Raw genomic sequence first — 15556 nt, 5'->3', positions numbered from 1 at the left:
GTATGCGATAATATGTTTCCTGTCCAACTGCTTTAGAGAGAGAGAGAGCGCTCTTTATTAGAAAAACAGAATTTTGCCGGCGAGTATATAACCGCTGGCATGCTACTCTTTATAGGGATGGGGAATGGGATTAAAAGATTCCAGAAGATAGTGGGAGAAAAAGAGTGATAAAAATAAATATGAAATGTCCGAGTGGACCTGATATTAATATTTACAGGTGACATGGCGGGTAAATTTGTATATGTAGTGTGCAATTTTTAAAGCTTTCCTATTACACCGATTTCTGTCAGGTATTTGAACAATAAATCTAAAACCCGTCGCTGTATTGAAGGGCCGGGCATTGGACCTAAGATGCTCGGTAACGTTAACGGTTCGTGGCAAGTCATGTCCATTTGTTGCTCAAAAAATTGTCTCTCGTCGCGGTACGCGGGGCATTCTAGTAATATGTGCTCAATTGTATCTAAGTTGCGACAGTTATCACAGTATGGGTTAGTAGTAAGCCCTATGCGGTACAGATAATTGTTCGCGTATACCACGTTCAGTCGAAGACGATGGCACAATGTCTCTAAGTGTCGAAGAAGTGGTCGTGGAATTTTCGGTCTCATTTCTGGCTCAATGTAACGCAGGAAGTTATCTTGGTGAAGTGGCAGATTCGAGATGCGGTCTTTTTCTTGATGGGCATATTTTTTTTTGCAATGTTTGAAGCGTCGGCTTTTGTAAAAAATGTTCTTTTGAACTTGCGGTATTGGAGTTCATTTCTGGTAGCTTCATCCTAATCAATCAACCTGGAGCATTTGACATTGCTTATCTTTACCACAGGGCTAAGATTGCTGGGAATTGCATAAAGTTCCAGTGGATACCTGGCCCCATGCCGGCATTTCGGGAAATGAAACTGCTTTAGTAGTTAGCCAATGAAAGCGAAACCAATAGGATCGAAAGCGAAACGACGCTTTTACACGTGATGCGGAGTTCAGCGCGTTTCCGTAGCCACGCGTGAATTTTGGTTTCCGAAGCACAGAATAATGCGCAAGTGTCTAATAATATGCCAGCTGCCATATTAAGCAATAATTATGCTGTACTTAACAACAGTCGACTTATGTGCAGTAATCTCATAGAATACATCCAAAGTACTAAGACTTCACCGCCGAGTCCCGCCACTTACTGGTTTTTAAGACTTTCTTTGCCACTTTAACATTCTAATTCACTCTAAAATTGAGAACAGCATGCTGCATTCTATAATTATAAATTATGATCATTTCATTTCCATCAACGTCTCACAACACATTCTGGCCATTTGTCAGTCCCTTTAAGAACATGTGGGCGACAAACATGTGGTTGTTATTTAAGACTTATAAAACGCGTGATTTATTTTATATTCTTGAATAACCAACGTGTGTTTAAGATCCAAGCTTCTACTTTGGCACTATAGAGTGTGCGCAAAAAACAACCAAAGGACCAGACTAGAGGGAGTGCCAAACTGGATTCGTTGCTTTGTTACGTCTGTTAACCAACTTACCCACCGCCGCATTCTCCTTTGGACGTTTCTTTGCACTTCATAATTTTAATCAGTATGCTGTTACAAATCAGCAACGCCTCTTTGGTCACAATATTGTGAACCTTTCATTACTCCTTGTTCATGTAAAAAAAGAAACATGTTGTCTTTAAGATGTCCTAAAGTCCTCTAGCATGCCAATGACGCAAGCGTAATGTGCTATTTGTAAACAAGTTTCACCGATTTCACTGGTAGTGATATTCTCATGCTTTAGAATTGTTTTAAAACCATTTGTATCTTTAGCTTTGGGCCGAGCCAACAAAAAGAAAAATATCCAAGCAGACGCCTCAGATGTCACGGGACATGATTCAGTTGAAGCGCAACATAAAGGGAACAAAAAAGATGCTTGCTGTTCCTATCTTAACCGAAGATCCCAATTGCAAAGTTGCACTTGTAGTACACCGGGCAGTGTATTACGATTTCAATACGTCACTATCAAGCCTCATTAAATATGACCTGCTACGATTCTCGAGCTACATTAGCGAAGCGATACATCTCAATTAGTCTAACTGAGGCCTGGCAGGGAAAGGCCTTTCCCCTAATGGTGCGTGTGCAAATAATGTTCCTGTCTGCTGTTCATGTGATGCCTGTTTTATTGCTAATCCTGTTATATTATTTTTATTGCATAATTTGGGACCAATACTATCACGCAGCCCTGACGGTATTCCAAAAGCTTTCCTTCACCGATAAGGGGAGATTGTTGCAAAGTTTCGTAGGTGTTGTCTCTTCATTGTCAGGGAAGTTGCAAAGAGACTGGAGGGTGACCCGAGTGGTGCCTATGTTTAAAGGAAAATACATTATTACTACATAGTTCCGCCACTTGTGGGCTAATACAATACACTATGGAAAAAATCATGCAACTTCATAGAGCAGTACTGATTAACTTTAACTCCTCCCAAGATGAGTTAAGTAAAGGGCACTCTACCAATACACAGATATAAGGCATTGAAAGTACTTCTATGGCGATAGGCGCCCCATATATGGCGGTGAGACAGCGGGCCACATTTTTCTGACTGTTGGGGCGCAACAGGAATTGTGCGAAGCGAGCAGTTCAATTGCAATAATGGTCCTGACGTTGGAACGTCGCCTTGGCAGTGGCGTAGCAACAGGGGGGGCCGGGGGGCCGTGGGCCCCGGGTGCACGGGGCCAGTAGGGGGGGGGGGTGTCATATACGTCTGAAGACGCCCGAAAATTGTCGATATCCTCGCGTTCCTCGACTACACCCGGGGGGGGGGGGGGGGGGGGTGACAGAAGAGCTAAGGGCCCCGGGTGCCAGACGACCTAGCTACGCCACTGCGCCTTGGTGAACCAGTAATGATGATTTAACTCAGTGCGGGGCCCTCAGACTAGCAGCTGAGGGCACAAGTGAGTCTGGTAGAATGCAAACGCGGTAGCAAACAGAAAAAAGTGGTGCGATCGCGCGTGCGGAAAGCAGAAGGCGGTGAAGACTTCGTCAGTTCGTCACGAAGATGTTGGGGAGTACTGCCAAACAAACGTGATTTTCTCCGAAGACCAAGGAAATGTCTAGAAACTGAATTACGCGTCGCTGAGGAAATTCCTTGGTAAACTTTAATCCTCCACCATAAAGCTTAAATTCGATCGTCGAAGCCGTTGTTAAACTTTCAATTCAAGCATTCCAAGGTATTAAAAAAACGGAATTGCCATGTCGTGCCTTAAGTCTGTTCTCACCAGATCCTGCATGCACAAAATGAGCGCCAGTTTTGATGCGCAGTTCTGGCGCCTATTAGAAGCAGGTTATCCTAGTGTAAAAGTGTCCACATTGGATGAACGCCTAAAGAAGTCGGTTTCGAGGGGGACGGACGTGATTACAGAAAGAAGTAATAGCAAAAAAAGAGTAGTGGCTATTCCGTACATTCATTCAGTGTCGCACAGGCTTAAAAAAGTTGCAAGTAGATATTGACACGTGTACTTATCTTTATCGGGCAACCACGTTTCGCCGCCTAACAAATGTAATCGCACAGCGTGGGACGCGCCTGCATGTGCCCGAAGTTTCTGGAAAGTTATCGATGCTTCTATCCGCTGTCTGTTGTCACCGAACCTTATGTTATCTGATTTCATCACCTGACGCGAATGGTGTAGAACTTTGTGGAAGGCACGTGGGTCCGAACGATTAGTCTGGAACATTCGACAACAGCTGTATAAAAGCCGACGCGCTTGGCCCGCTGATCAGATTTTCGACGATCGCCGACCGTGTTCGCCGCTATCGTTGTGTCATAAGTGCAGCCTGTTTTTGTGGGCACAGGTTCGCCCAATAAAAGTTAGTTTCTTTCACAGTATTACCACTGTGTTCTTCAACGTCACCACCACGTGACAATATGATGTTAATTTCGCTTTCACTGCGCCCGATAGGTTAGGTAAGATATGCGCTGCCGTGCAGAGGAAAAAAGAGCAGGTAAAAGGCAAAAAAAGAAAAGAACAGATATTTGTCCTGTGAAGCACAATAAGAACAACAGTTTTACCTGGTTTTACTGACTGTCGGTGTGGTTTATAACACTCCCCTTAGCTGTGGCCAGTTCTACGTAGGGCAAACGGGGCGGTGTATTAATCAAAGGCTAATGGAACATAAAAGGTGGATCGCCTGCTAATTTTTCCCTACATTGCCAAGATTGTAACTGCACGCCAGAGTTAGATGAATGCGCGATATTGTACAGGCATAAGAATGAAGATACACGTCTTATGGTAGAGGTATGGCATATCTATAATGGTGGAAGTGCGCGCATGAGTCAGCCTTCGGTTACTTTATATGAGGAAGAGATTAAGTGCCTTAACAGTTATCTATCAAGTAGACCGGCACGTGTACCCGACCGACACGTGGTGGTATACCATTCCAGAGCTTGCGCAGATCAGTTTTGTGTCTTCTTTCTTTTTTTCGCCTCAGTGCTCCCTTCAGTTGATAGTCGGCGTTCGTGTTGTCCACTTCTCTACTCTTGTGTCCTGTCTGCACACCTCACCTCCTTTTTGCATAATGAATCCTTACCAACTAGCTCAGCTGTCTGTCATTCTAAGCAATGAACAGACAGTTGCAATATAGGGCCAGGAAATACCTCGGCTAAAAGAATATAAATGCCTTGGTATATCGATAAACGAAGGCAATAGATATATGGAAACACAGGAAAAACAATAACAGTGAAGGGGAAGAGAAATGGGGCAGTTATAATGAAGCACAGAGCGCCATGGGGATACGTTAGGCACGAGGTGCTCCGGTGTATGTGGAAAGGTGTAATGGTTCCCGGACCTACTTGTGGAAATGCGGTTGTTTGCTTTAAATCGGGGTTACAATCAGGATTCGATGAGAACAAAAGGTCAGTGGGACGCCTCGTATTGGGCACTCACGGGAAGACTACAAATGAAGCTGTGCTGGGTGATATGGGCTGGACTAGTTTTGAAGGGAGGGAAGCTCACAGTAAAATTGATTATGAAGAACGACTGAGGAATATGGACGAAAGTAAATGGGTTTGGAGAGTGTTTAGGTATCTGCACAGGAAAAATATTGATTGACAGTGGAGGAACAGAACTAGGAAACTTACCAGCAAGTATGCGGCCTGTATGGTCGTGGAAATTACTTTTCGAAGCGAGATCGGGATGCCTTAGAACACGCACCTAAAACGCGAGATATAAGGAAGAAGAGCATGTGCTAGCTTGCTGCGGTAAAGGTAGGGAAACGATGGAGCATGTTTTATTAAAATGTGAAGACGTCTGCCCAGATGTCAGTTTAGGCACCACTGGCTTTCTTGAAGCCCTTGGGTTCAGCGAGAGCAGGGAAAAGTAAACATGTCCGTAATAGAGATTAGTAAAAGGCGATTTATTGGAAGATTAGTGGAAGTATGGAAACGACGAAAAACGGAGCCGTACAAAAGCATAGTTCGCAATAGGTAAAGGGACCCTCATAACATCCATCCGTCCAACCGTCCATGGAGTCCGTTTTTTCGAGTAGAAAGAAAGATAGTGGCGCGATGGCCTGGTTTACACATTGCCGTGCAGGGCGTTCTAATTCAAACCGCACGGTGGCTGGATTGATTTCCATCTCTTCTTAAAATACATTTCGTCAAAATTTGGGACGATACTATATGTGTGGACGAATGCTATGAGCGTCGAAGTTGAAATGGGGTGGTGGCTTGCGCCACCAAGCTGTTGCTGTTATTTTACCTAATGCTCTACCCATCTCTGTGACACACACGCACACACACACACGCACGCACGCACGCACACACACACACACACACACACACACACACACACACACACACACACACACACACACACACACACACACACACACACACACACACACACACTCACACAGAGAGAGAGAGAGAGAGAGAGAGAATTCCCAGCGTCAAAATTTCTGACCCACTATTGGGAATATTGTTTTTGTACGCCTCTGTTTGTGGTCTCCCAACTCTTCTGCCACCAAACCTCTATAAACGCCTCTTACAAAACTCAGTTGGTTGTGGCAATGCCTCCTTTTGCTTGCGGACATGTTTACTTTCCTTTTAAATCTTCAACTCCGGCGAGAGGTGCACGACAGTGCCACTGAGTTCGACAGAACACGTCGCTTTGCTTTTCTGCCCCTTCCGCCAGCGATCTCCTCTTTCCAGCATCGGTGACAGTAGACTTTGCCGCCGCCGTTCACGTGCACGATCTTATGTGAGTTTGTTTCGCTCACATTGAAAGCACCTATTTTTCACCAAAATTGCTTGCTGCCTGCTCGGCGGCATTCAGGCTCATCGACATAACGCGGACGTGGCATCCGAGATCCTGAATGAACATTTGTGATCTCAGGGCCCATTATGAACAACACTTTAGCTATTAAAATTGACAGATATAATTTTTCTTGCTCGTGCGGTGAGTACGGTAAATAGATTTTGTAAATAGGCGTTTATAATATTAACGCTTTGGTGAGAACGTGGTAAAATTCTAATTCGTGGAAATTGATGGTGGCTTCCTCAAAATGCTTCAAGCATGCCAACGTTCTACTTTTATCCAGTGCTCTCTCTTTTCTTTCTCTCTCTCTCTCTCTTTTCTTTCTCTCAAGTTAATTCGACGCGGACGCGGGCGTGGAAGTTTTGTTGACAAACAAAGCTCGTGCTGCCTGCTAAGTTGAACATTGGTCGTACAATGTCAACGGAGCTCTATGCGTTACACGCATCGCATAATCCTTTTAGTAGTCATCGTCGCTACTTTCTTCTTATTCCGTGCCCTTTACCGACGGACAGACCGCACGGGCCGTCTCTCCGCCTCCGTACGGAACTGGTGGGCCGGGGACATCGTGGACTTCGACAATGCCGACAACGTGACGGGCTTCGACTGGCCAATCGTTCCCAACGTCGTTCACTTCGTACGCCTAGGCAACGCATCACTCACCTTCACTGAGGCTGTTTGCATCCGAGCCGCGTGGATACAACAGCGGCCCACCTCGCTCATCGTGCATTGCGACCGGTGCGAGGAGTCGACGCGCTCGAGTCCTCACTGGCCACTGGTCGCCGGGATTCCCGGCTTGCGGCTCGCGACCGTCAAGAGGCCGCGCAACATATTCGGCAAGCGGCTCAGCTCCATCTACCACGCGTCGGATATCACCAGGCTCCGGATTCTGCGCAAGTTCGGCGGCATCTTCCTCGATGGCGACTCGTACCTCGTGCGCTCCTTGGAGCCGTTCCGGCGATTCGAAATGGCACTGGGATGGTACCCGAATCAAGCCCTCGGCACTCAGGTTGGTGGGATGATGGCATAGGTGATGCAGTAGGTAACCAACAGCATTCGAATGGGCCATGCCACTGGATCCAACGTTTCGACAAAGGAATCTGTCTTCATCAGGGCGAAGACAACGGGCTCACGTACGCAGACAAGTTTCTTTGTCAAAACGTTGGCTTCAGTCTCCACCTTCCTGTGAGCACCTGTGCTGTTCAGATTTACGTGCACGTATCAGTGAGCAAAGGGTACCATGACTTATACGGGTGTCACACGTTCACTTTCGATCGCGATCAAGTCCGATGCGTAGCGAAATACTCGACCGCGATTGGCTCCCTGTCGCAGCTTGCGCTAAGACACCAATCGCGACCGAGAAATCCGATCCGGACCGGGCTTGATCGCGATCAAAGGTGCGTCGTGGGACACACGTATTAGATACGGATACTGTACGCAACTGTATTGTTGCAAGAACTTTCTAGTTTGTGCCAAAGTATCAGATTTAAACCGACAGGTCATTGATGGAAGAAATGGATGGAAGAATAGTAAAGGCATTGATATTAAGATAAGTCGAACCTCATTATAAGGAACAGTCATCCTTGCCAAAAGAAAGAAACAAAAAATAGTTTGATAAAGGGAAAATCAGACATCCACCCTTTCGTAGCAATTGCTACAAAGGAAACCCATACAGGTTCCTCGAAAGAAAAGCCTCAAGCTGAAGAAAAATTCGTCCTGGTCCAGGAGGAATTTCACCGTTCGTGGAATCAGACATCCACGAACAGGTGGATGTCTGATTTTCCCTTTATTAATTACTTCTCTCCACTTTGCAGGTTTCCGCAGTACTATTACGTCAAAAAGCAGTTTCATATATATCAGTTAATTCGCCCTTTCGAAACTTGCTTATAACAAACGTAAGTGAAATTTCATGATGCATTGTGACCCGTTGTGGTTGCTTAGTGGCTACAATGTTGGGCTGCTGAGCACGAGGTCGCGGGATCGAATCCAGGCCACGGCGGCTGCATTTTCATGTGGGGCAAAATGCGAAAAACACCCGTGTACTTAGATATAGGCGCCCGTTAGAAAACCTCAGGTGGTCCGAATTTCCGGAGTCCTCCACTATGGCATGCCTCATAACCAGAAAGTGGGTTTGGCATGTTAAACCCCTTAATTTAATTTTAAATTAATGATGCGTTTTGTTAGCCACCAGTAGTATGACGAACAGCGTAGATGTCGAAAAGAATTAATATATATTAAAGATTAACCTGGATTAAATGATTGTTGCACATGGCCACTAGGAAGTGTAAAAGCAGTCGGAACCTTTGCCGCCTACCAGGCATCTTGTCCTCAACTTGAAATTCCCACCCACCCCCTCTCCACACACCTGTGCTCCTTGTGCTAGCTCCCATGGTCAATGCTCATTCTCAACTCCGCATGCCTTGCTTCTTCTTCTCTATAAAAGATGACACTAGCATTTCTTGATAACACTGTAGATGCGCACAATGCCGACATTGAACTGGCAGCAGTTCAGTATATAGAATTTGTTATCTCCCGTGGAGAAGTGCAGTTCACCAAGACTAAGCTAACCTTGTGTCCGTTTATCGTCAGTTGATTGTCCCAGTTGCACTGTCACTTCTGGAACAAGAATCCACGCTTCTATGCCTTGCTGTTGAAACTATAGATCACTGGAAAAATACACACTCCCAAAAACACTTGGGCAAGTATAGCTTAGACAACCCCAGTAACAGACGGTCATATTGCGTTCCCGGAAAACAGCAAAGCGCGCGGCTTCTTTGTCGTCATCTTGAAAATGCTCTGCTTGCTGCACCAAGCCCCACGAAGCTGCATTGTCGAAAAGAAAACACTGTGCTAGTGCCTTTACGCACCCCAGCCATGTGACATATGTGTAAGCAATCGATAAGATCTTTCTTTAATATTCTCCAAGTATTCTTGCATGCATGGTCAAGAAAAGCATAACAAACAGAGCTATAAAAGTAACTCCCCTGATCACTTTGTTTGCTGCATGGAAGTGGCTTTGTGGTGCTGGCAGCAGATGCCTCATGCTTAATGTATCCACTGTCCAGTCTGTTGTGAGGGACTTAAGTTAGATGAGTATTGGTTACTAAGTTTCACATGTCTGTGCAAATAAGTTGCTTTATCCAGGTTTGTTATATTCAGGTTTCACAGTGTAGATGTAAATTAGTTCAATAGGCTGGCTAAAGAATGAAAATCATTTATTGGTAGCCAGCCTCATGAATATGCACAAGAGTATGTTTATCTAGGCCAATTACTCACGGGGTCCCAGATCATGAGAAATAAATCTACAGAACAATAAGAATGGGTTGTAGTGCATACGGCAGGCATTACCAATTAAATCGTTACTGGTAGCTTACTGCCATAAATGGTGGAAGCTCAGAGGCTCACAAAGAAGCTTGAGAAGAAGTTCAGGACTGTGCAACGAGCGACGGAACACAAAATGATAGGCATAACAAGTACGACAGTGGTATGGATTAGAATGCAAGCAAGGGTAGCCGATATTCTGGCAGACATTAAGAGGAAGAAATGGAGTTGGCAGGCCATGCAATGTGTATAGTAAATAACCAGTAGCCTATGATAGTTACACGATGGGTGCCAAAAGAAGGAAAGCACTGTCGAGGACAGCAGAGAATTAGGGGCGTGATGAATTGAGGAAATTTGCCAGCATAAGATGGGGTCAGCTGGTACAAGATGGGGGTAATTCACTGGGAGAGGCCTTTGTCATGCGTTGGACATAAATAGGCTGATGATGAGGAAGATGGAAATTCACTGTATACAAAGAAGCAGCTCTAAACAAAGTTCAGAGCATCAAAACGAGAAGTGACAACCGTTTTCAGAAACACTAATGTGAACACGCCGAATAATATTGTTACGGAAAGATGAAAGAAGAGAGAGGAAGAAGAAGATCAGAGATGCTCGCTGCTGCGTGTTGGTGGTGGTCAGCCATCCTGACTACTCTGACTCATCCTGTATATATATCGTAAATATAGTCTTTTTGTACTCCTACCATCCCCGTAATAATATTAAGTGTTAGCTTTGTTTTTCAATGGACCTATAAAGGCGGCTATGTGAATTTAGATAAGTTACATTCATTAAGAATAATTTCTTGAAATTTGTTCTGTTCTTTTATCGCTTTAGACAAGAATGATTGATTCAAAGAATTTGCTGTAAGAAGTTTAAGTGCTATGTTTGAAACAGGCACAGTCGGTCAACTTTGCACAGTGGCGAGAGTGGGCAAAGCGAGATTCGCACTGACTGAAATTTGTTCCTTCATACAGCTCCAAAAGTGCCTTTTTCATTTGAATTGTGCCAATGCTGTGCCGCAATGTAGTTTCGGTGGTGTGAAAATTCTGAAGCTACCACTCAATACAAAACAAACCGTGGTGCCATTGCATTCATCGGCCACATTCATTCAGGGCATCACAGCCAGCGAGACTGGCGCTGTGACAGGTGATGGAATCGAATTGATTCCCATTTTTATTCGCCAACTGTGAGGCATGCATAAGGCTACAGTGAATTGGGTGGTCGTGCTAGCTTTGCGATAGCATGATCAACGCAGTAGTTTTACACATCAAGGGCTGATGCACGATGGTGCTTTGTAAACAAAAAGGTGATCAGCGTCCACCGTGCTTATTCGTGTTGCTTGCAACTTTATTAGTGGCACTGTATTCTACTTTTGAAGATAATTTGAGGTCGTTAAATTTAGCATTCAGCATTACAACCAAACACATGGCACTGAGGTACTAGACTGCGGTTCATGCTTTTTGTCACCTATGTCTTTGGTAATAGATGTGTTTTTATAAAGCTCGCAGTAAGAAAGTTGAAAGCGAACAAGCAAGTAGTCTAGCCCTATATTCCTGTCTTGTGAGTGTGTATGAGTGGCGGAATAAAGAACATTACGTGCTCACACTGCCCTGGTATGGTACATAAAACAAAACTTAAATGTTCAAAATAGCAAACCTACGAAGTGGTCCTTCCCTAACAGGAAAATAAAAGGAGACTAATTTCAGCTGCACTAGTAAATTACTTATATAAATAACAAAAGAGCCCCTCTTACTGTGAAAACAGGCTTCGCTAAGCCAGAAGAGATGCCAGAACGAAAGACAGTTGGCGACCCCGCCTTGGATTTCCTGCCGCAGATAATGATGATGTCATAGATTTTGATGGCAACTGCTCAGGCCCAGATAACAGTTCTTTGGTTGAGTTGTACTACATTCCATCCTAGAAGAACGGACGACTACTTAGCCAATTGCAAGAGCTTTTACAGATCCATAATGGCCCAAATACAAGAAAGTACTTTGAAATCTGGGACGCCAAGCTAGTGCTGATATTGCAGCACCAAATTCATTGAGGACTGTGACCTTCATTTGCTGTTCTAATAATCTACTTAATACCACAAAATTGAAGAGTGTTTCTCTTTTTTAGTGTTGCTTTATTGCTCCTTGTGTGGTTTTGCACAGTGCCGCCGGTAGCGTGTCACTGTTAATGTATGACCACTACTGCCATTACAGCTTGCTGTGGTGAATCACTTGTTTTGCACTTTGTTTTTATCAGTAAATGATTATATGAACTAAAGAAGACACTAAACTATATTTCATTTTTAGTGGAAGGCTTACACCTGCTCCAAACACAGAAGTAGGTGCTCCAAAATTAGATTTTGCATGCTCCAATGGCTGCTTCAAAATGCTGAAGGGCATTCCAACTGCTGCTAATGATCTAATTTCACTAATACTGTGATGACAAATGTACTGGAATGTGATGATTCTGGCTGCACAGTTTTGTATTCTTTCTGTATTCGACAACGTTTCACGAATACAATAGAAACTCCCCACCGGTAAAGTTCGATGCGGCATGCCTTTCATCTCTGCACAGTTCAATTCTTCACCATGGGTGTGTGCCATACTTAGAGAGAGACCAAACTAAATTGCAATTACTACTTGCTTTGCAAATGACACTGGCACAAGTAAGAAATAACTGTGAGTGTGAACGAGCGTTGGTGAGTATGAGTGGGCATGACTAGGAACATGAGTGAGTGCCAACAAGTGAGAGTGAGCACATAGCCTGCGAAAATATTGTTGAGTCATTATCAGTGAGTATTGGATTATTCTGCCAACTTGTGCTGACAGCTGAAATTGCCCTGTGTGGGCACAAGCAGAACAGCTCACAGCACGAGCAACGTGTTTGAATAGAATATTTAGAAATTGATTTTATTGGCCTGTACAAAGTAAAGGATGTGAAAAAAAGTAACTTCAGTAGAAAAGATTGTAATTATAATATCCCAGGTAACTGGAAGCAGTCTCACATGATGTAGAAAAATAAACTGATTACGGTAAATATGCCTTCATTACAAATGTGGTAAGCATGTCAGTATGTGCTGGTGATGTCATGAGAATAACTGTGTGCTCACACCTACTTCTGGGTCAGCATTATGTAAGTATTCTTTTCCTTTGATTATATCCATTTCTTATCACCTGTCGCAGCGAATGGCTAACATTGGCAATAACGAAGGCATGGTGTCATGCCAGCCAGTGACGAAGGGCAAAAGATTGGAAAAAGCAGGAGAATCTTTACATAACGCAGCCCCTAGATTCCTTTTGAAGTGCCCATCAATGACACCTGTAAAAAACAGTTGCTTGGGGCTGTGTGCGAAAATGTGCATATTGTTGTTTGGCCCCTTTATTTTCAGGTTCTTGTTGCCCACAAGAATGCCCGGTTTCTCCAACTTTGGTACAACTCGTACCGATACTACCGTCCCGAGCTGTGGTACTGGAATGCAGGACGCCTTCCCACAGAAATGATTCTGGTGCCAAGGCCGCACCTTGTTCACCGCGTGCCTTATGACTTTGGCGTGCACAATGTGGCACACCTCTTGTACGGTGTCTGCAAGCCCGACTGGAGACAGTTCTTTGCTATTCACCTCTTGTTTCGACACCGGGACTACTTGGTCACCTCAGATACATTTGGACCATTGACAGTGTTTAACGTGGGCCGCTACAACACGACATTTGGCCAGATGGTCAGGCTGGCTCTGTTTGGAACAACAAGACTCGGAGACCACCACACTTTGAAAGACCCTAAATGGTTTCTCGAAAATGAGCTAGAGTATGTCCTGGATGCTTGCTAACTTAAAGTGTTGGGGCACTTGACTGCCAGCCAGCCTTTGACGCCACTTCTCCCTTGTGACCTTGCCCAGCTGCCCTCGCAGACTTACTGCACCGCTTGTGGAGTTGTCTCAGGCTGTGCTCATGAAGGCATCACTACCTGCTGAAAGTGGGACTACACCCAAGCTGCCCCCCGGACAACCATCTGTAAATATAATGTCCAGATCATAGATACCTGCTGAAATTCATTGAATGGACTGAGGTCTCTAGAGGCCTCTTTCTGAAATTTGGGCATTGGTTCTTGGCATAGCGCAGCACCACATGGGGAGCATGCCATGTGACGTCCATGCAGATATAAATCAACACTTTGCTGCACAACCACCACATGTTGTAGAGTGTGCTGTGTCGATGCGCACCTCCTGACAAAGTGACATCCTCAGTGTTCCCTCTCCTTTCTCTCCCTCTTTTTGCCCTTTAACCCCCTTCCCCTGTGTAGGGTAGCAAGCTGGACAGGCATTTGGTCGACCTGCATACCTTTCTTTTTCTCTTCCCTTTCTCTCACTGAGCAGCACAAGCTACCGTATTTGCTCAAATGTAGGCCGATACCTTTTTAAAAGACGATGAGTACGAAAGTTGGGAGTCAGTTCAGATTTGAAAATGCAGTTTAACCACAGCCACCAGACACTCAGTGCATTTTGGATCCACAATATTCTAGGCACTATATTGCAACACCGCCTCAGGGATCTGGCGGCGGGCCACAAGATCTGGGAGGTCAAGATTGCAGCTGATGGTTCATGATGTGCCTCGTTTTTTTTTTAAACGTAGTGTGTCGTCGTTAGCAAGGACAGTGCACTGTAGGAAGAGGTCAAAGACATATAGGCTAGGCATATTGACAAAAATGACAACAAATGAATGTTGCACATGCTTGCGATGGCTGTCGGAAACCTTAATAACATGCATGTTATTTTTGTTGTCGGATGCCTTCTTTTCATTTAGTTTACATTTTAGTAAAGGTTTTAATGTCCTGGCCTTTTGAGTTTTTGGCATTTGCCTACAATCAAGGCTGGCATAGATTTGAGTAGATACAGTATGTATGTGTACGTATAATGTGCTTCACCTGTTTTATGTCATAGGGCGAACTTTCACATTAAAGGAAAGGGCATTGAAGATTTTTGCGAGAAAGGGAGGATAGCAGTCTCTCAGTTTGTAGACAAACATGGTTTTTGATTGTCAGCCTGGCTGCTAACCACGTGTTCATTAAGACCATGTTCATAATGCTTTTGTTTGTCATGACCTGTATATTGCCAGGCATGTTTTGTAAGGTTGTGCTTGATAAGCATTGTCACGTTCAAGTCATCGTGCAAGTGTGCTTGCGATATCATTGTTAGTGAATCTCAGAATCCCACATGTAGAAAGACAAACCCATCTAGAGTGTAAAAATTACTGTAGCATATTTTCAAATTTTTTGGCATTGGATTTGGCATTACCACATCCATACTGCGAACTTACCGCTGTTGTTGAAAAGGGTACAATCATTGCATTCTACTGGTGCTAACATATGTGGCAGAAACTTGCAAGTTAACAAACAAGCTCAAAAACAAGTTAAGGGCTGCACAAAGAGCAATAGAAGAAAAAATTTTCTGTGTAACGCTAAGAGGCAGGAAGGGAGCAGTGTAAATCAGAGACCAAATAGGGATAGCCGATGTTCTAGTTGACATTAAGAGAAAGAAATGGAGCTGGGCAGGCCATTTAATGTGTAGGGTGAGGAAGTTAGGAAATTCGCAGGCGCAAGTTGGAACCAGCTAGCGCAAGACAAGGGTAATTTGAGATTGCTGGGAGAGGTCTTCATCCTGACAACAGACATGAAAATAGGCTGATGGTGATAATTCTCAAACTTGTGTGATTATCTGAAGACAAAATAAATGACATTATGACACCTCTGTTGGTGATGACAGGTGAACTCTCCAGAAATGGAAACTAGAAAGCACTCATTACTATGAATTCAAAGTTCGGGTGGACATTTTAAGGGAGCCCCAACCACTCATCGTTAAAGGAAGTTAACTCCTGAGTCATGGTATGCATGGCAAAGATGGACGTAGAGGTTGATGATGAGCTAATCCATTCAATTCTGGAACTAGAGAGTATCGGTATATCTGATACTGCG

At 44.4% G+C, this 15556-nt stretch overlaps 1 protein-coding gene across 2 annotated transcripts in view; it reads left to right on the top strand.

The window, feature by feature from the left end:
• The first annotated feature begins 6608 nt into the window (after nt 1-6608).
• Nucleotides 6609-15556, top strand: part of Hmgcl (hydroxymethylglutaryl-CoA lyase) — a 45822-nt gene continuing 36874 nt past the window's right edge. The window contains exon 1 of one of the 2 annotated variants that reach the window (XM_075690740.1): nt 6609-7283. In XM_075690740.1, coding sequence (XP_075546855.1) covers nt 6708-7283 — 576 coding nt within the window. In that variant the 5' untranslated portion in view covers nt 6609-6707. Of the gene's footprint in view, nt 7284-13392; nt 13600-15556 lie in introns of those variants that run through there. The other variant, XM_075690741.1, reaches the window with a different exon arrangement.

The sequence above is a fragment of the Dermacentor variabilis genome, chromosome 4, assembly GCF_050947875.1.
Source record: "Dermacentor variabilis isolate Ectoservices chromosome 4, ASM5094787v1, whole genome shotgun sequence".
NCBI classification, from domain to species: Eukaryota; Metazoa; Arthropoda; class Arachnida; order Ixodida; family Ixodidae; genus Dermacentor; species Dermacentor variabilis.
Note: the sequence above shows the minus strand (reverse complement) of the source record. Positions and strands in the feature narration are given on the sequence as shown.